Genomic DNA, 20,778 nt, shown 5'->3' with positions numbered 1-20,778 from the left:
CAAGTATCTAACGTGGAATTGTGAAAAAAATAATAATGAAAAATCACTCTTATGTCAGATAGTGAGAGAAGTTGTTAAAAATCAGTTGTTAATATATCATTTTCCTATAATAACTGTTATACAGTTATAGAAATAAAAAACCCTAGAATAAGGAAAACAAAAAAATATACTCATGAATTTGTCTTTCTGAGGTAAGTGATCCAATTTCACATTTGAGAATAACTATATACTTGGAAACAAGTGTGCTAATCAACCCAGTTTCATGATAGTTGTGTAACAGGTTATCTAACCTTGTAAAGAATAATAAGTTTTAACTTCATTGACATTATTGAATGGAGACCTTTTCTACAGAAGATTCAATGTTTCATGTAAGTTTGTAAACAGATATATGCAAAATTCGAAATTCTATTGAATTTGTGTTTTATGTATAGTAACATGCTTGTTTTATAGGTCCAATGATTCACTACTAATTCTTTCACACACTAACAAAAGTGGCACATTGAAAAAGTATTTTAGTAAACGAATATTTAAAAGATTACTTTCACTACAATATATTGAAAGAGAAAAACTGTCTGTATAAATCAAATAAACAAAGCTAAATTCAGCTACAGGTAAATTACGATATATTTATCTTGAGTTTTTAGTACCATGTTTATAGTCATTTGTGAGGTCTTATTTTATCAAAATTGACGTGATTCACGATTAATAATTATTATAATAAATTTAACATTTCTTATAAATTTTACATTTAGTTGTGTTTTTTTGGTATTAGTAATTTCTCCATTTACAAAAAAGTATCACACTTTTTGTTCTCGATTAGACAAATGATAGCAAATAATAAAGCTTGCTAATTTGCCTCGTTTCAAGAACATGCCTCTATGATTACTTCCAAGACAGTCATTATAAAGTAACACAAACAGCCACTAAAAGTTTAACAATCAACAACCTATATAATTACAGGAATCCAGATAAGAAATAAAAAATAAAACTATTAAGGACAGTTGTTATTACTGTTATTATAAACGACAAAAAGAAAATTAGAGCATATTTGAAAGAACATAAAGGACAACAGCTTTTAAGTGACTTGACCAATATCAGATGTTGCTTAGTTAATCTTAGAAAAAAATTTCATCAATAATTCAACTACAATAAGAGGATTGTGTGGTGTTAAATTCAACCACGATTGAGGCAATAAGCTCAAAGACTGATTGAGACTCTAGGTTGAATATTTGTTAGGATAATGGATTTAATGGAAATCAAATTATTAAAGGAAAATTATGTTTTGACAATAAATTAGCTTGAATCTAGCCTCGCCCCCACAAATTGTGCCCCTTCCAGAAACCCATTCCATCGAGAAGAAAGTGCAAGTCTTGAACGGACCACTAAGGAGTCAAATGGTTCGTTTATTTCTTCTGTCTGTCGATTCTTCAAACGCTGCAGGATCTACCGCATAAGGTGAGCACTCATTTACGTTTCCAATTCATCAATTTTTCATTTCTTAATTCTTTTGAAATGTTCTTATATGTTATGTGATCTTGTTCTGTTCATAATCCATTGTTTTACTTGGGTTTAGATTAAATGTTTGGTTGGGAGCTGGGGTTTAGTTGGCCAAAAATAATATCTCTGAAAATGTGGTCTTTAATGAAGTCCAGCAGCAGCATTATGTGATCTATGTAACCAATCTTGCCTTTTAGGGAAAATGTTTTTGCTGTTTTACTTAATATATCACACACACAATTTTATTTACTAGATAATATAAAAAATATTTATTTATTTTTATTAATTTTTGTTTCATTTGAAGAATTATTTTGTTTCACTAAAACAATTATTTCTCAACCATTGAATATATATGTTGATATTTGAAAACTGTTCTTAGATGTCTAAGATATTTTTCATCTTATTATACCCTTAATTATACATTTGTTTTCTTTTGTACGATTTCTTTCAATAGTTTCTCAAATTGTTTCTAAGACACACATTTGATAATTTTTTAATACTTTTATTTGTTGTTTATTTTCATCATGTAGAATACTATTTAGGTATATTTTATCTAATTATTTTTTATTTTCTAATTTATTACATCAAGCATACTGTAATTTTTTTTTACTATAATTGTATAAATTTTATTTATTACAATATCAAAATTTAATGTAATTGCCATAAATATTTTTTTATCACCATCCAACATATATTGGAGTTTAAACGATACAATATTTATGTTAAAATTTTATTATTATGTTTATTATTTGTTATTGGTGTCATTTTGATTAAGTGATGTATTATCATTTTTATTAGTGTATAAAAGAAGAGATTCATTAGAATTTAAAAAATTGAAGTAAACAAACATTTAAAATATATTTTAATTTGAATATTTTATTTTTCTTTAAATTTTTTTAAAAATATTTTTAAATTTTATCAACTAGGTTTCATTAATATTTGCACTTTGCAAATTTAATAAATATTTTGGTTCTCATGAAATTTTATTTGGTATTCTAATATAAAATGTAAACAATTATAATTTATATCAAAGTGACACGTGGTAGTCACTGTTCATGACCGATAATAATTTAAACTGTGTTGGCAAAAAATGACCCAATTGAACAAAATTAACGAAAATTGAGATCTATTTGAACACAAAACCAAAGTTAAGACTTATTTGACAAAACTTGACGAAAATTGTGACAAAAAATGTATTTTAACCTTTATTTTATTTTTATTTTTTAAATATATAAACTTTCATGTGTGAGGTTACACAGTAGTGATATGTGGTAATGGTAGTGGTTGTCCTCAAATTAGTCATCTATTTAGACTTTTTATTTATTTTAGTTCTCGTATTTTTAAAATGATTAAATTTTGTCTTTTCTAATTTGATACCAAATTAGTAAATAAACTTAATTACAATTTATATATACATGTTAAAATAATAATTTTTTGAATTTTCAAATCACTATACCTAAATATTCAAATTATTTTACTTTTTATAAGTGTAAAAATTAAAATAAAATTATTTGAATATTTAGGTGAAGTAATTTGATGTAAAAATTTAAAAAAATTATTTTAACATATATATATATATATATATATATATTTATAAGTTGTAATTGAGCTTAATTACTAATTTATTCTGAAATAAGAGAAGATCAATTGGATCGTTTTAAAGAATAAAAAGACTAAATTGAATTAAAAAATTAAATAGAAGACTAAATTGAAAATATTTACTATCATTGTGATATGACATAACTATAATTTAACACTAAACAATTTATATATTTTAAGAAAAATTAAAAATTGCACCAACTTGACATATGACATAGAGTGTTAACGTCAAAAGGGTCGAATTGAATTTTTTAAATAATCGAAAAACTAAATTAAATCGAAACATGATAAAAAATATCAAAATGAATGAAATAAAAAAAATTAGTGACCACTAGAAAAAAAAATCTAAGATAAAAACGTATATATAAAATTCATGTAAAATTTATTAGGTGTAAAAAGTAATAATGTCCTCTCCATAAATATATGGACGAACAATAATGATTAAAATAACTTTTTATTATATCTACTTGAGATAATCATTACAATTTCTAGTATCATTTGTTATGTAAAATCAAATAAAAAAACTGTGACATAAAGGAGATCATAAATAACTCATACCATTAGGAAGTTGAAGTTGATGAGAGCATTGATTGAATTATGATATTCGTAGATAGGTATTGAAATAATAAAAAGTTACCAAATTTTTTTTTTCAAAGGATGGTATTTTTTTATTAATATTAAATATTTATAAATAAATTATAATTATTTTAAATTAAAATACTAAATAAAATTTTATGAGAATGAAAATATTTTTTAAATTTGCAAACGATGTTACTTAATTGATAAAATTTAAAAGTATTTTTCTTAAATAAATATTTAAATTAAAAATTATTTTAAATGTATTTTTATTTCAATTTTTAAATTCTAATACTAATAAAAATTATAATACATCACTTAATAAAAATCTAAAAAAAAGAGATTAAAATTAATATTTCATAATTACAATTTAATATAGATTTTTCATCTTTTGAACTTCAATATATGTCTAACGATGATAAAAAAATTCATGACAATTACATTAAATTATGATATCATAGTAAATAAAATTTATTTATACAACAATAAAATTACTATAGAAATAATTATATAAAAACATCAAAACAAAAATTTACATTATAAACATAAACAACAAATAAAAATATTAAAAAAATATCAGATGGAAACAATTTGACAGACCTTTGAACTAAATTGCACAAAAAGAAGACAAATGTATTGTTAGAGGTATGATAAGATGAAAAAGACCTTAAAGATCTGAGAAAAATTTTCAAATATCAACCTAGTTGAATAATTGAGAGATAATAAAATGAAAGGTTTATGCTATCAAACATTTAAAATGACACTGTTAAACATTCTCATATGAAAAATAAATATATAATAAATAAAAATATTAAAAAAGAATACAAATGTGAGAAATAAAAAACATTTAATTGATATATATATATATATATATATATATATATATATATATATATTATATTACATACTTTGTATTTTTTATCTACTCATTGTTTAGCATGTTATGAATTTCAATCGTATCTCCAATCTCCAAGGTATTTTTCTTCTTATTACAATCTTTTGTGCAATTATATTAAAATTATATATATATATAAAATTATTTAATAAATTATAATTATTTTAATAATTTAAACGAATACGAGAACTTTTACGGATATGGAAACGAGTACAAGATGGATATATACATCCCATCCCATGCCCAATTACAAAATTCTTGAAAAAGTTGGGTATAACTTGTTAATGTAAAAATTTTCCATCAAAATAGGAATGAGTTCAACAATACCAAAGGAACAAAAAATAACTTAAAATAAACTATTGAAAACACAAACGCTATCATGTTTATGTGTTTGTATTTTTTAATTTTCATAGAAATTTGAGTTAAGATTAATAAAAAGTATCTAATTAATTTTTAAAATAGTTCATAAATATAAAAATAGAAAAATAAAATATGAATACAAAAGAAATTTTTAAAATAATTATTAAAGACAAAAAGATATTTTTAAAATAACGATTAAAAATAAATTATTTATAAAATAATTAATTTATAAAATAATAATTAAAAATAAAAATAAAATAACAAAATTTGAACACAAAGTGTATATATATATATATATATATATATATATATATATATATATATATATATATATATATATATATATATATATATATATATATATATATATATATATATATATATATATATATATATATATATATATATATATATATATTATATCAGTCTCACTAGCATAGAAAGTAGGTTGAAAGTTGAAGTTGGTAGAGCATTGATTGAACGAAAATGATATTCGAACATAAAATTCGAATTCAATTTTGGCATGGGTGACGTGGCACCCTTTTTTTCTTTTATTTTTACTTTTTTTTAATCAAACAGAACCCATGGTCACGTGCGCGGAGGTTATGTGCTGTAAACAGACGTGGAGAGAGAAAGTAACACAAAATGCAAAATTTGTAGAGTGTTCGTGAGACAGGGAGGGAGAAAGTCGGAGGAAGTGGAGACAGTTTCTGCAAGTCGGAGGAGAGGTGGAAACAGCGTGAGAAAGTCGACGGAAAGGCAGCGACAGCGTGAGCAACTCAAAGGAAAGGCGGAGACAGGGTGATTAAGTGTGTGGAAAGGTGAAGCCAGCGTGAGGAAGTCGGCGGAACGGCCGAGAGAGACTGAGATAGTCGGAGGAAGCCGAGACAGAGAAGTTGTGGTGTTACAGAAGCGAGGCGGGAGGCGGTCACTGTGAGAGGACACACCTGCGACAGCGACGATAGTGGAGGGGATCGAATCCAGTGGAAGCGAGTCGACGGCAACGACAACCAACCTACCGGAAGCCGTTCCACAACACCGTTTTAGTGTAAGGTTCGTGTTTTTTTCTTCACCAATCGAAAAGGTTTAATCTTTGGGGGAAAAACGTTTCATTTATTTTCGAGTTTGGTGCAACATTGTTTGACAGAGTCGTTGGTATATTCTGGTTTGCATTGTGGTGTGGTTTTGTAGTCTTGATTTTGTAGTGGCATGTAGTGGTGTTTGACAATGTTGTGCCTTTGGACAACACCAAAATTTTCAAAGCAGCACATTTGGGGGTTTTTTAATTTTGGGTGGCCGAATGTTACTAAGTTATGGTTAGATATGGAAAATAGGAATTTTTTATGTTTCAGGGGATGGGCTTTGGTGTTTGATATTGTTGTTATTGTTTGTTATTTTTGGAATTTTATTTGGTTTGTGTAATTATTTGATACTATGTCATTGAAGGTTAAATGTTTTCAGTTGTAAAATAGGAAAGGATGGCGGGTAAAGGACAATCTGATGAGAAGGTGCACCTCCTATTGCAACCATAGTGTTGTGCACCTCCTATTGTAATAAACATCTGTTTCATGTTTGAATGTGCGGATAGTTGTGAATTATTAGATACTAATATGACCAACACATTAGGTGCAAAATCATTAGGATGTGGGCAATCATGAATTAAGAGGAAAACAAAAATAACAACAGTACCACAAATTATGTCCTATCTGAGGCGTCAAGAATAATTTGATGTGGAGTGGTCATGAATATTTTGGTTTTCGTCTCCTAGTGTTTGTGTTCTCAAGCAATGAACACTATGAAACTAAGTAAATTTTATTTCCTGGTTAGAAAGATGAACTTTAAAGGGGTAGTAGAACCATCAATTACGTTACAAAGTGGGGAGTAAAAGTATCCCAAATGGGGAGTGATGGTATATATTCTGGTTCACATAACCATCTAAAATTTCTGAATTTTGTTAAGCAATTAAATTTTTTATTTTAAATTATGACCAATTTAAATTTAGAATAACAGTTTTAATATCATTTTAATTTTCGAAGGAAATAAAATGTTCTTTAAACTTTCAATTACGTTACAAAGTGGGGAGTAAAAGTTTCCCAAATGGGGAGTGGTGATATATATTCTGGTTCACCGTACCAGGTTTAATAACCATCTAAAATTTCTGAATTTTGTTAAGCAATTAAATTTTTTATTTTAAATTATGACCGATTTAAATTTAGAATAACAATTTTAATATCATTTTAATTTTGGAAGGAAATTAAATGTTCTTTAAACTTTCAATTACGTTACAAAGTGGGGAGTAAAAGTTTCCCAAATGGGGAGTGGTGGTATATATTCTGGTTCACGGTACCAAGTTTAATAACCATCTAAACTTTCTGAATTTTGTTAAGCAATTAAATTTTTTATTTTAAATTATAACCGATTTAAATTTAGAATAACAGTTTTAATATCATTTTAATTTTGGAAGGAAATTAAATGTTCTTTAAACTTTCAATTACGTTACAAAGTGGAGAGTAAAGGTTTCCCAAATGGGGAGTGGTGGTATATATTCTGGTTCATCGTACCAGGTTTAATAACCATCTAAAATTTCTGAATTTTGTTAAGCAATTAAATTTTTTATTTTAAATTATGACCGATTTAAATTTAGAATAACAGTTTTAATATCATTTTAATTTTGAAAGGAAATTAAATGTTCTTTAAACTTTCAATGACGTTACAAAGTGGGGAGTAAAAGTTTCCAAAATGGGGAGTGGTGTTATATATTCTGGTTCACCGTACCAAGTTTAATAACCATCTAAAATTTCTGAATTTTGTTAAGCAATTAAATTTTTTATTTTAAATTATGACCGATTTAAATTTAGAATAACAGTTTAAATATCATTTTAATTTTGGAAGGAAATTAAATGTTCTTTAAACTTTCAATTACGTTACAAAGTGGGGAGTAAAAGTTTCCAAAATGGGGAGTGATATTATATATTCTGGTTCACAGTACCAGGTTTAATAACCATCTAAAATTTCTGAATTTTGTTAAGCAATTAAATTTTTATTTTAAATTATGACCGATTTAAATTTAGAATAACAGTTTTAATATCATTTGAATTTTTGAAGGAAATAAAATTATCTTTAAACTTTCAACAACGTTACAAAGTGGGGAGTATGGATGTCAAAAAAATCCGTACCCGCGGGTATCTGCAGATAAAACCCGCAACGGATAGTAAATGGATATTAAAAATGGATAACCGCTACCCGCGGGTATGGGTATTTTTGATACCCGCATGTTAATGGGGCGGGTACGGGTATCATAGTATCCATACCCGTGGATACCCGTACCCGCTAAACTTTACCCTTATATATATATATATATATATATGTATATATATATATATATATATATATATATATATATATATATATATATATATATATATATATATATATATATATTGTCTTCATTCAATAATGGTGGTCAGATTCTTACCCCACAAATGAGTAAATTACTTCCATATATTGTGGAGGCATTGATGTGTCTCTAAGACTGGTTATGGACCAATATGGAAGGTAAAGAAATTAACACTTTTACTTAGATATTTTAATTAAGTGATTGTTAGAAATTTTTACTGAACTTCTTATGTTTTAAGGCTCTTCTAGATTAAAATTGGACAACCATGAAACTTTATACAATGTTGCAAGAGATAGACATTGATGAAGTTAGTAATTTCTTTAATATTTTATTCAAAAATAAACTACAATATAAATTGATAGTGATTTTTTATTTGTTTGTTTTTTAAGAATTAATCGGAGAAAGGGGACTAGTTGATCTAAGAACTAATTATGGTTAAATATTTATTTTTTTAAATATTTTTGTAAATATCCGCGGGTACCCGTGGATACCCGCGGATATAAAAAAATAGACGGGTACCCGCATAACGGATACCCGACGGATATGGGTACAAGTACGGGGCGAATATTTATCCAGCGGGTAGGGTACGAGGGAGCTACTACCCGTACCCTACCCGCCCCGTTGACATCCCTAGTGAGGAGTAAAAGTATCCCAAATGGGGAGTGATGTTATATATTCTGGTTCACAGTACCAGGTTTAATAACCATCTTAAATTTCTGAATTTTGTTAAGCAATTAAATTTTTTATTTTTAATTACAACCAATTGAAATTTAAAATAACATTTTTAATAACATTTTATTTTTGGAAGGAAATAAAATGTTCTTTAAACTTTCAACAACGTTACAAAGTGGGGAATAAAACTATCCAAAATGGGGACTGGTGTTATATATTCTGGTTCACAGTAAAAACTTTAATAACCATCTTAAATTTCTGAATTATGTTAAGCAATTAAATTTTTAATTTTATTATGACCAATCCAAAATGCGAAAAACAGTTTTAATAACAACTTTTATTTTATGTAGGAAATAAAATGTTCTTAAAAGTATCAATTACGTTATCAAGTGGGGAGTACAAGTACTCAAATTGGGGAGTGCTGTTATATATTCTGGTTCAAGTGAACAGCCCCAATCTGCTTAAGCAATGACAAATACGTGCCAACAACAAACTGCTGAAAGTCAACTTTATATGGATCATAATTCTTGGCCTCCAAAATTTAATTCCCCACAACATTCACTAAGGACTTCTATTACATATTTTTTATCTCACAGCAAAATGAGGGGTGAAGGGAAATGAAGTGGGGTGTTGTGTTATATAATTTGGTTCTACCACCCACAAAAAACAAAAAAATATTACTGCTGCGCAAAATAAATGCAAAACATCTAAAAACCTGCAACATACATTTTCAAACACAAAAACACATAACAGAATCATGGACATACTTTGTCCTGTAAAATCAATCCATAACAAACATTCTTAAATAACTCAAAATTAAATAGCAATGGTGTTTTCAAATTAACAAAATCAACCAATTTGTAGTGATTTCAACTTCTTCTTTCCATAAACAGAATATGGTGTTTTTGTGGCAACACTCTTGAACCTCTGATATTCCTAACACAACATATAGCTTGCAAAATAATTCAACATTACCAACATCATCATCAAATTTCATCAAAAAATTATATATCAATTTAACATCAACTCTTTGATGCCCAAAAGTATTCCACGTCTCACTCTCCACAACTTCCTATTTAAATCAATTTTTTCTCCGACCACCCTCAATCCTAACCCTAAACAAACGTCTAATAAACTAAAGTCCACCACTTCACCACCAACATCAAAACCACCCCTTCTTTCAACCCATTTAATACATAACTGAGATAAAACGTTTCTACTTATCTTCAATGATTGTTTTAACATCGGAAACCACCAAAACGGGGTGCTTGCAATATACTCCTTTTGTGCCATAGTTAACTTTTCGTTCAAAGCACCAATGAACTTCGCTTTACAGCAATGACGAAAATACATATCTGTAAAAAATCATAATGTTACGAATTTCACAAATATTATATACATTAAATGAACAATTATTTGACCACCTCAATCAATTATTTCAACATCCAAACTGCCCTATTTTGTACACTGATAAAATCAAAAGCACCAATACACCCAACTGGAAAGTTCACTTTACTCAACCAAAACCTCAATACATGATTCCATGATTGGGAAACCCTACAGATAAGTAAAACGGAATTCAAATCGCACAGTTTCTGCCATATAAGCGGTTATTAAAAAATCAACGATTAACAAATACATTAAGGCCAGAAAAAGGTTTCTACCCACCGTGCTCGTTGTTGTGTGCCGGAAGTCTTCGATTTGTGGAAGCCCTAGTGGTCGTCTTCTGAAAATAGCACTAACCCTGAATACTACGCCGTTGATGAGTTCTGGTCAGACACCTGTTCTCCGGCAACGCCTTCCTCTCCCTCTCTCACCAAAACTACCAAATTTTGCATTTTGTGTTACTTTCTCTCTCCACGTCTGTTTACAGCACATAACCTCTACGCACGTGATCATGGGTTCTGTTTGATTTAAAAAAAATAAAAATAAAAGAAAAAAAGGGTGTCACGTCCCCATGTCAAAATTGAGTTCGAATTTTATGTTAGAATATCATTTTTTGTTGATTGAATTATGATAATTTTAGACAGAGATGTTACGGCTATCATATGCATGTTTTTTCATGATAAAGGTGCCATATAGTTGTAAGCAGAAACTGATGACGATCAGTGTGGAGGAGTCGATAATGGTGCAACCCGCGGAGGCGACACCGCGAAAGGTGTTGTGGAACTCAGACTTAGATTTGCTGGTGGGGAATTACCACCTTCCCACCGTCTATTTCTACAAACCAAACGGGGCTTCCAATTTCTTCAACGCCAACATTCTGAAACAAGCTCTGAGTAAGACCCTCGTCCTTTTTAACCCAATGGCCGCCCGTCTCCGTCACGGTGAAGACCACCGTGTGGAGATTTATTGTGACGGTCAGGGTGTACTTTTCGTCGAGGCTCATGCCACCGTTGCCATGGACAACTTCATTCACACCTTTCACCATCGCAACCTTATTCCCGCGGTGGATTATTGTGCCGGCATCGAAACATATCCGATAGTGGTATTACAGGTGCGTGCCTTTTCTTTCTCTTATTCAAGGATAACATAAAACTCATATTTACCGCACTGCACTGCATGGATTCAGGTAACATATTTCAAATGTGGAGGGGTGTCGTTAGGAGTCGGTATACAGCACCATGTAGTAGATGGAGCATCGAGTCTTCACTTCATCAATGCATGGTCCGATGTGGCTCGTGGCATTGACATTTCTGTTCCTCCATTTATTGACAGGACCTTACTTCGTGCCAGGGAGCCACCTCAACCAGCTTTTCCTCACCACGAATACCAGCTCTCACGACCCCGCATTAACACCACCACCACCACCAACACCGATGTGGTTGCTTCTATTCTAAAAGTGAGTGGTGAGCATGTCAACATCCTGAAGGGCAAATACAAAGAAGATGGCAACACAATGAAGTATAGCAGTTATGAGATGTTGGCAGCACATATATGGAGAAGTGTGTGCAGAGCAAGAGGGCTTCCTGATGAGGAGGAAACGAGACTGTATATTCCAATTGATGGAAGGTCAAGGCTGGAACCTGCTCTTCCTCCTGGTTACCTTGGCAATGTCATCTTCTCCACCATTCCCACAGCACTGGTTGGAGATCTGTTGTCGAAACCTACATGCTATGCTGCAAACAAAATCCATAATGCAATTATGAGAATGGACAACCCATATTTGAGGTCGGCTCTTGACTATCTACAGCTACAGCCTGATCTAAGTGCTCTTGTTCGTGGACCTCATACTTTTGGGACTCCAAATGTTGGTATCAATAGCTGGGCTAAGTTTCCAATCTATGATGCTGACTTTGGTTGGGGGAGACCAATCTTCATGAGACCTGGTTGGATTGCACACGAGGGTCTAGCAATCATAATTCCAAGCTCAGAAAATGATGGCACTTTGTATTTGGCAATCGCCCTACCGCCACATCATATATGAAGTTGTTTCAACAATTCTTTTATGACATATGAGGGGTTCGATATCAGCTTCTACCCTTCTCCAATTCTCGCTTCCTATCTTTGTCGACGCACGCCTTCCTTTAGTATTCTTTGTGGATTTCTTTTGGTTTTAAATCAGCAACTATTTATATAATTGTCTTGAATAAGTGAGCATCTTGTTTTAAAAATAACCGCTTGCAGGAAGATGTAATCAAATCTCTACTCCAACCACTTGCAGGAAGATGTAATAAATTCTCTAGTCAGTTATGAAAACAACTTTGTTTCACGAATGTATTCTGCTGGAGCTAATTGTCTTTCTTTTTTTAAACATTTTTGAAATAGGCATACTAAAGATAGCTTGGTGTTAGGCATTTCATCAAAATGATTGTCGAGGACATTACAATTGTCAGTTCAATTGATGCAAAGGAACCCTTAAGTTCCTCTTTGTTTATCACATAATTCTTATCGATTATTTCAAGCTTCTACCTTTGAATCTGATTCTGCAATGTCATTCGTTATTCGAAGCCTTGAGTGACATAAATTTGTAAAGCATGAATTTTTCTCTGCTGATCTAATCTTACTTTCATCAAGTTATATAATTTGCTTATTGAGAGCATAAATCTTGATTGAAAAACAGTTGTATTGTATGTTTATGTTAATTTCAATTAATTCTATACATTGATACGCAGATGTGTTGTCTTTTTGGTCATGATCTACTGCTTGGTGTGCCACAATTTTGTGATTTAATCATTTCACTTCTTTCTTTAACTACTGGTAATGTTCAGTTGGTAGTTTCTACTGAAACCTCGATTCATGTCCCCGTGTAAAGGAACCTCTCTGTCAAGCATACAGAAAAATATATTTATATTTTATTTTGTGAATGCTTGGCCATATCTATCGATTTTTATTTTATTCTAATTAAAAAATAAAAAATTAATCAACTTTAATTCTACTTTTAGAAACTTTGTTAATTTGTCAAAATTTTGTTTGTCAAAAGATAATTTCCCTCCTTTTATTTTTTTTCTCACACCCTCACTACAAAAAGATTTGGATTTAACGGGGTTATTTATCAGAAGTTAAAATATCCCCAACAATAAAATTAAGTAACAGAGGTTGTTAAAAACCTTGGTTAAGTACCAAAGATTTATTTCTAAACCTCATGAAATTAGTCTAGGTTTATTTAAAACTTCAGTAAATATATGTAATTAAATATTTTTTAAATATTTTTAATCAAATAATTACAAAATAATTAAAAGATTAATTTTGTTTTATTTTAGGTTAAATTATTTTTCTGGTTCTTGTATTTGTCAAGTAATGTCACGTGTCACACACAGAACCTGACACATGACATTTTTATTTTTATTTTTTTCAAAAAATTTCAAAAAATTTCAATTTTTTTAAAAAAAATAAAAAAAATCACAGAGTGACACGTGGCACGTTGACTAACGGTGTTAGTCAACTCCGTTTGTAAGAGACCTAATTGAAGTACTTTTTCAAAAGTTAGAATGCAATTGACATTTTTTTAAAAGCGGATACCAGATTGACATACATGTACTAAAGCGAGTATCATCCGAATAATTAAACCTAATGTCAAATTTATAATTATATTACACAAACTTAGTGAAAATTAAAAGTTAAATAATTTGTCACACATAAAATTAGAAACTAAATCTCACATTCAAAACAAAACGAAAGTTTAATACTTTGTATATAGTTTAAAGATAATTTAAAATATTTCTAGAATTATTTAATAAACACGCTAATTTTAGTTAAAATATTACTATAAAATTTATAAAAAAATAAATAGAGTATTAATTTAAAGAGAGATAATATTGTTTTATTTTTTACACAAATTGAAATTAAATTGAAATTAAAAACAAATATAAAAATAAAATTTAATCATTTTGACACATAACACAAATACAAAGTGACACATGTAAAAAAATTAAAAAAAATTAAAATTAAAAAAATTAAAAATTAACCCATAATAATATTGACTTTAACATAATAAAAATTAAATTAAATATTAAAAAAAAAAAGAACTGAGATATAACAAAACTTAAGAACCAAACTTATATTAATCGCCATATAGAATGACAATTTAAACTGTTTTATTTTATTTTTCTCTCTTCCATTTGTTTGTTTTCCCTTAAACCTTAGTATCTTTGTCGTAGGAATCTCGTCGCACTTAACTCCATCGCCACCGCACCAGACTTGCATCGCATCGGACCTGGACTGCATCGGTGGAACCGCTCCGCTGCACCGACATCGCACTGCTGTACCTGCTCTGCATCGTTGCATTGGGAGGCCGGCCACTGCGGAGGCGCTGGATCCACTACATCGTTAAACTCGATCATTGCGGAGGCCGGAATTCAATTTCGTTTTCTTCAATACGAAGGTTAGGTTTTCTTCTCCATTTGGATGAATTTCGTTTAGAACCACTGTTAGGGATTGTATTTTTTAATTTCATTTGTCACCAAAAATACATAAAGGAAATAATAATAGATTGGTGTGACTTCGAGTAGATACTTAATGAGTTTTGATTTCGCATCAATATTGAGATGCTTTATATAACATTTCGTTGATGCTTACCAGGGGTGTTCTTGCTTTTCTTGTATAGCCAGTTAGTTTTATTTCTCGTATAGCCAGTTAGTTTTTTTTTTTTTTTTTTTTTTTTCTGAAGGCATATTCTATATAGTTCATAATAGCGAACATTTTTATTTGAAACAAACTGTGCCTTTTGTATATCTTTACAATTATGGTTTCTTGATGTTTTACATGGACATAATCATGCATTATTTAGGTGAGCCCAACTGAAAGCCCTTGTTTCAATCCATAGCCAAGAGGTAGTGTGTTTGAATTATGACCATTTTATATAGCTTCTTCTACAAATTGAGGAGTCACTGGATTATTATTAGTAATACATAAATGTGACATGTACCTTATTCTGTGCATATAATAAGACAGTGCAAATCATGATTCAAATTCAATAATGAATGAAAAACAGTATCATATTATGTGTACATATACCTTATTCTGTGCCTAAATATTAATGGAGTAAGAACTTCTGTCTTTTACCTTGACACCGAAGGATTTGAAAGTGTGGGGAAGTCCAATGTATATGATGATCGGTAATTGCTTTTTGGCATGCATGCTGTTTTCTGTGTTGAATGGTATGTTGATTTTTTTTTATTGGATTTCTTTTGTATTTTCGTTTGCAGCATATTTGCTCTGGTAACTGTCTTGAGTTCTGTACTTATATATAATTTTCCTAAGACGGTTAGTAATTGCTGTCATCTCCCAATTTCTTGTTTTTGGCTGGTGTTTATCTTGTAATGTAAAATGCACAAAAGAGTTGGTATAAGGGATGCTTTTAAAGCGAGGATACTGAGTATGGGTTGGAGAAAGGATTTGGAAACCCATGAAATTGAAGCATGTGCGCTCATTAAATAATTTGTGAAAGACAGAATAGTAGACAACTTACCTCACTGTTAATAATTTGATGACTGTTTCTAATATTATAAATACTCCTATGATGTGCTAGATTGGTTATTTTTAGGGCTTTACACTGTTTAGACTTCAGTAGATTTGCTAGAATTTCTAGACACCTAATAAAAACTAAAGCTAGAAATTACCCAATTCCCAAATATCAGCTGTTATTTTGAATATATAGCCAATGTGTTGAGAACTATATTGATAATATGTTAGTTAGAACTTTGGGCAATGTACATTTAAGTACAAGAGTGAAACACTTTGAAATACCAGAGAGAGAGAGAAAGAGAGGTGTCATTCTCTCCTTCCTTCTTGGGTTCCGGTTTTGTGACTTCTAACGAGGTATCTCTGTTCACCCATTTTTTGGTCCACTTTCATCTACAAATTACCTTAGTCCAATGTGGGCAGAATAAATATACCTGGTATTTGCAATTCTAAATTTGTAACAAATTATGGTTTGCTTTTTGTCTTTGAACCATTGAACACAGATCAGTTTTCTTTTAAAGAAAATTTTCTGATATCAAGTTTCAACTTGTTAGAAATTGAATAGTCTTGAACTCTTCAATTTTAGGTTAGACTGAAATTTTAATTTTGTGTGTTAAGATAAGTAAAGCTGACATCTCTAGACTCTCTTTTGCGGTTGAGCTAGCTGAAGAATTTTATGGGAGTTCTACATCTTGATAAACTTTTTGCTTGTTAAGTTGTTATTAATAATTTTATCTTGAATTATCAATGCTGCTCTCCCTGTCCCTTTAATATTGCTTTGTAAAACAACTTCTTTTGGGGTTAAGTCATAGTTACTAACTTGTTTGTTTAATTTGCAAATTTTGCTCATCCTAAATTCGCAACCCCGGTGTGTTGAAAAATGTGAAGGTAAGCCAAGGCCTTAGAGTTGTTATCTAATATTCCTTTGTTTGTATTTTTATAAAGCAAACTTTGTCATTGATAAATTGATTTATATTTGAATGTTTGGACATTTTATAGGGTCAAGATGTTGCATTTGAACCTGCTAAGCTCTTATGGCTCATCCGACGTGATTTTTTACGTAAGTTAACTTGGTACAGAAATTAGAGACTTAGAATTGAGGGAAAAACATGCTTGAGAGTCAGCAAGTTAGGCTTGTAATTATATAAATAGACTAAGACAAGGTAGATCCCAAAAATTATGGAAAGAGTCATACATAATCAGGAAAATATTTGAGCCTAATTATGTATATAATGAACAATTAATTAAAGGAGATATTTACAGCAACCAACAAATATTCTAACAACTCAGTATTCTCAGCTTTTATCAATCAAATTTACAAAGAAACTTGTTCCAATCTCGTTATCTACATATAATCTCATGATAGTCTTTTAAGTTGGTGCATATAAGTCGCACACATCTAACTTGCTATGCTTGTAAGACATTCCTTGCCTGTGAAGAAATTGGTAGTTTAAGCAGGTTGATAATTGGAACTAATAAAAGACGTAATGATTTTTGTAGAAAAAATCCTCTCATGAACAAAATAGCAATTAATCCAATTTTATTTATTTTGCTTGTGAAAAAATAGGAGTATACCAGATGGAGAAGGGAATATACCATTAACAAGGTCATATTGGAATTAAACATTTCTATATTAGTTTTGTTTACGTTATCATCCATATTAGTTATGCATGAATTATATTAGTTAATCATGATTTAATGAATGTGAATTGACTTGTAATAATGTTATTGTTTATAGAATTCCTGACGATGAAGAAAATATCCATGAAGAAGACTAATGACCAAGTTTCAGCTCCTACCCAAAGTAGAAGTGGCCAACCACCATCTACATTGTGTCCACCTGCGCTTCATCCATCTTGCCCAAGTAAGTTGAATAAAAAAACTATTTGATTTGGGTGTAGATTTTGATGTTGATAGGCTCATTAATAAAGATATCGAGAGTTTTTTTGAATTTGGGCTATTTGCATGTGTTTCCCCTTCTATTTTTCTCATCACTTTTCATTTGTCTATTGTATTTTAAGTGGTTTTGCGGTTACAATAGTTTGCATTGAAAAGGTCACCATGGGTTTCACCAGCAGTAAGCATTGAAAAGTCTTAGGAAATTTTAAGGAAAATGAATTACTCATACTCCAGGGCATACCCATACTCCAAGGCCTAGTAATCCACCTCAACTTCCGTTTGCACCACAGTCCAGCATAACACCACAATTTGCATCTCAATTTGGCAACACCCTTAAATACTTTATGGTTGTCTGATATAGTTACATTTGGGTAGTTTATTTCAGTTGCATGTTCCAAGGAGAGGTATTTTGATTCCCTACTCATTTTGCATTGTTTGCATCATAATGTTTGAACCTAGTTATATGTTTATTGTTAATCGTTGCATTGTATGTTTATATCTGTTAATTTCAATTTGGATTCTATACATTGATACGCCGATGTGTTGTCTTTTTGGTCATGATCTACTGCTTGGCGTGCCACAATTTCGTGATTTAATCATTTCACTTCTTTCTTTAACCACTGGTAACGTTCAGTTGGTAGTTTCTAGTGAAACCTTATTTCATGTCCCCCGTGTGAAGGAACCTCTCTGTAAAGCATACAGAAAAAGATATTTATATTTTATTTTGTGAATGCGTGGCCATATCTATCAATTTTTTTTTCTCACACCCTTTTGCCCTATTAATGCACTAAGTTATTTTCTGCAAATTTCCTCAGGTTTCATTTCTCTCATGCCAGAAGGCGCTCCAATACAATATTAGCTGATCAAGAATGGTAATAGGAGCAACGGTTCAGCATAAATTTCTTCTTCATTTCCGGCCTTTTTTGAGCCGATGTCCTTCAGCTCGCTCAGTGTCTTCATTGCAAAAGCTTGAGCATGCTGTAAGAGAGGAAGTAGAAGCGAAAAACTATGTTAAAATTCCTGACCTTTTCATTTCCTTGGAGTCGTGCCAAAATTCAAATCCTTTCTCTTTCTTTTCTTCATTTCCTCATAACTTACGAGTGCAAATTATTGATGAAATTTTGCAATCTTTTATACCTATCAGACCACGTTCCAAGCCTCAACTAGCTTATTCCTATCTTCTTTCTTACACTCTTCAAAGCTCTCATCCTTTCCCCCTTGCACTTGCTGTCCTACAACGAACTCTACGGTCTGGTTGCCTTCCGGTTTCTCAGACTCGTGTTCTCCTCTCATCGGCTTGGTTGGAGAGGCGATGCCTCTCCCAATCTGTTGCTGATATTTTACTTCAGATGCAAACAATTGGATATACTCCTGACTGTGGGACTTGTAATTATCTATTATCATCTCTCTGTGCTGTTGACCAACTAGTGGAAGCCGTTAAAGTCCTTAGGGGCATGGGAGGGGCTGGATGTATACCAGATTCAAATAGTTATGGCACTGTAATTGGTGCCATGAGCCGAGTGAGAAAGACTACTGAGGCACATGATTTGATGAAGCAAATGGTGGTGCAATATGGTTTAACCCCAGGGCAGGGAACACTGGTGAAATTGTTGGCAGCATTACGGGCAAACAGGGAAATATGGAATGCTGTTGAGATGATTGAATTCATGGAGAAAGAGGGTAACTCTGTCGGATTTGAAAGTTATGAGTTAGTGATTGAAGGGTGTTTGGAGAAATGTGAGTATGTTTTGGCTGCAAAGGTTGCAACAGGGATGACAGAAAGAGGGTTTGTACCATATATAAGGGTCAGACAGAAGATTATTGAAGGTTTGGCCAGTATCAAGGAGTGGAAGATAGCTTGTGCTATGAGACATAGATTTGCAGCACTTAAATCTTAGTTGTTAAATTATTTGGAGGGGCAAGTACAATGCTTAATGCCGATGGGGTGACATGCTAAGACTTGTGACTTTTTTATTAGGGTGTCCTACCATTCATATTAATTGTTAAGGTTAGCGTCAGCTGACACTACCTTATTTATTTTTAATATTTATTTGAATTAACCGATGATTTCATAAAAACATTATAACGTGAAAAAAAATAAAAAATAATGAGAAGAATGTGAATGAAAAAAAAATATGAACAAAAAATTGAGTGAAAAACGATAGAAAAAATATAATTGATGAAAAAGATAAGTGTAGATGAAGAAGAGAAGAAGAGAAATTTAGATGAAGGAGATGATGGAATAAATGTAAATTAAAGATATGTGTGGATAGAAAAAAAAATAGTATAGATGAAAGAGATTTTTTTGGATGAAGATGAGTATTGACAAAAAAGATGAGAAGGAGGATGAATATAAATGATATATATATATATATATATATATATATATATATATATATATATATATATATATATATATATGAAAATTATGGGTGAGGAGATTTGTCATATCTAAATCTATAAGTTTTAAATTTAAAATAATATATGGTTCATATTAATCGTGAAGAATGCATACGAATTTAGAATTAAGATATAACTTAGCGTTGACGATGTTAACTTAAATAAAATTAAATATTAAAAATATGTGATTCATATTAAGTTTTTGTTTTATCCTCATTTCTATCGAGTAACATGTATATATGTCCGTACTCGTTTTCTTGTAATATCAATTAATTAATTTTTATAAAATAGTAAAATATTCTGATCATGAAAAGATAATATTATCAAATATTCAATATTAAAAGGAGGTATACATTATTAAATATTTATAAAGAAATGAAATCTAGATGATAAAATTTAAAAATATTTTTAAAAAATTATAAATGAAAAATAGATGTTCAAATTAAAAAAAATTAAATTGTCTCTTTACTTTCATTTTTTAAATTCTAAGGAAATATCTTTTCTCATACATGATTAAAAGTTAAAATTAACTACTTGATCAAAATCATACAAAGTAAGATTAAACTAATAATAATTTAAA

The 20,778-nt window shown here is 30.3% G+C and overlaps 2 protein-coding genes across 7 annotated transcripts; both read left to right on the top strand.

Annotated features, from left to right (window-relative positions):
• The first annotated feature begins 1,302 nt into the window (after positions 1–1,302).
• On the top strand, positions 1,303–12,423 carry LOC114184832 (shikimate O-hydroxycinnamoyltransferase-like). The gene is made up of 3 exons (XM_028072171.1): positions 1,303–1,455; positions 11,089–11,493; positions 11,569–12,423. Exons 2-3 carry the CDS (start codon positions 11,095–11,097, stop codon positions 12,421–12,423), a joined length of 1,254 nt encoding a protein of 417 aa, XP_027927972.1. The 5' UTR covers positions 1,303–1,455; positions 11,089–11,094.
• Positions 12,424–14,525: 2,102 nt separating this feature from the next.
• LOC114185499 (pentatricopeptide repeat-containing protein At1g06270-like) lies at positions 14,526–19,876 on the top strand. Of its 6 annotated transcripts, XM_028073250.1 has the most exons (5): positions 14,526–14,820; positions 15,644–16,787; positions 16,899–16,959; positions 17,638–17,763; positions 18,614–19,876. In XM_028073250.1, the coding sequence occupies exon 5, from the start codon at positions 18,668–18,670 to the stop codon at positions 19,694–19,696; it is 1,029 nt and encodes a 342-aa protein (XP_027929051.1). In that variant the 5' UTR covers positions 14,526–14,820; positions 15,644–16,787; positions 16,899–16,959; positions 17,638–17,763; positions 18,614–18,667; the 3' UTR covers positions 19,697–19,876. The 6 variants fall into 6 exon arrangements, with proteins under 6 accessions (XP_027929051.1, XP_027929053.1, XP_027929049.1 ...); XM_028073252.1 differs by lacking the exons at positions 15,644–16,787; positions 16,899–16,959 and adding an exon at positions 17,467–17,505; XM_028073248.1 differs by lacking the exon at positions 15,644–16,787.
• The last annotated feature ends 902 nt before the right edge of the window (positions 19,877–20,778 follow it).

The sequence above is a fragment of the Vigna unguiculata genome, chromosome 5, assembly GCF_004118075.2.
Source record: "Vigna unguiculata cultivar IT97K-499-35 chromosome 5, ASM411807v1, whole genome shotgun sequence".
Lineage (NCBI taxonomy): Eukaryota > Viridiplantae > Streptophyta > Magnoliopsida > Fabales > Fabaceae > Vigna > Vigna unguiculata.
The sequence above is the reverse complement of the archived record's forward strand: the minus strand, read 5'-3'. Positions and strand labels throughout refer to the sequence as shown.

Excerpts from the sequence above, each read along its gene's own strand:
- LOC114184832 (XM_028072171.1), top strand. The coding sequence starts at position 11,095 with ATGACGATCAGTGTGGAGGAGTCGATAATGGTGCAACCCGCGGAGGCG. Across the intron at positions 11,494-11,568 it reads ATCCGATAGTGGTATTACAG|GTAACATATTTCAAATGTGG; the intron begins GTGCGTGCCTTT and ends GCATGGATTCAG.
- LOC114185499 (XM_028073251.1), top strand. The coding sequence starts at position 18,668 with ATGGTAATAGGAGCAACGGTTCAGCATAAATTTCTTCTTCATTTCCGG.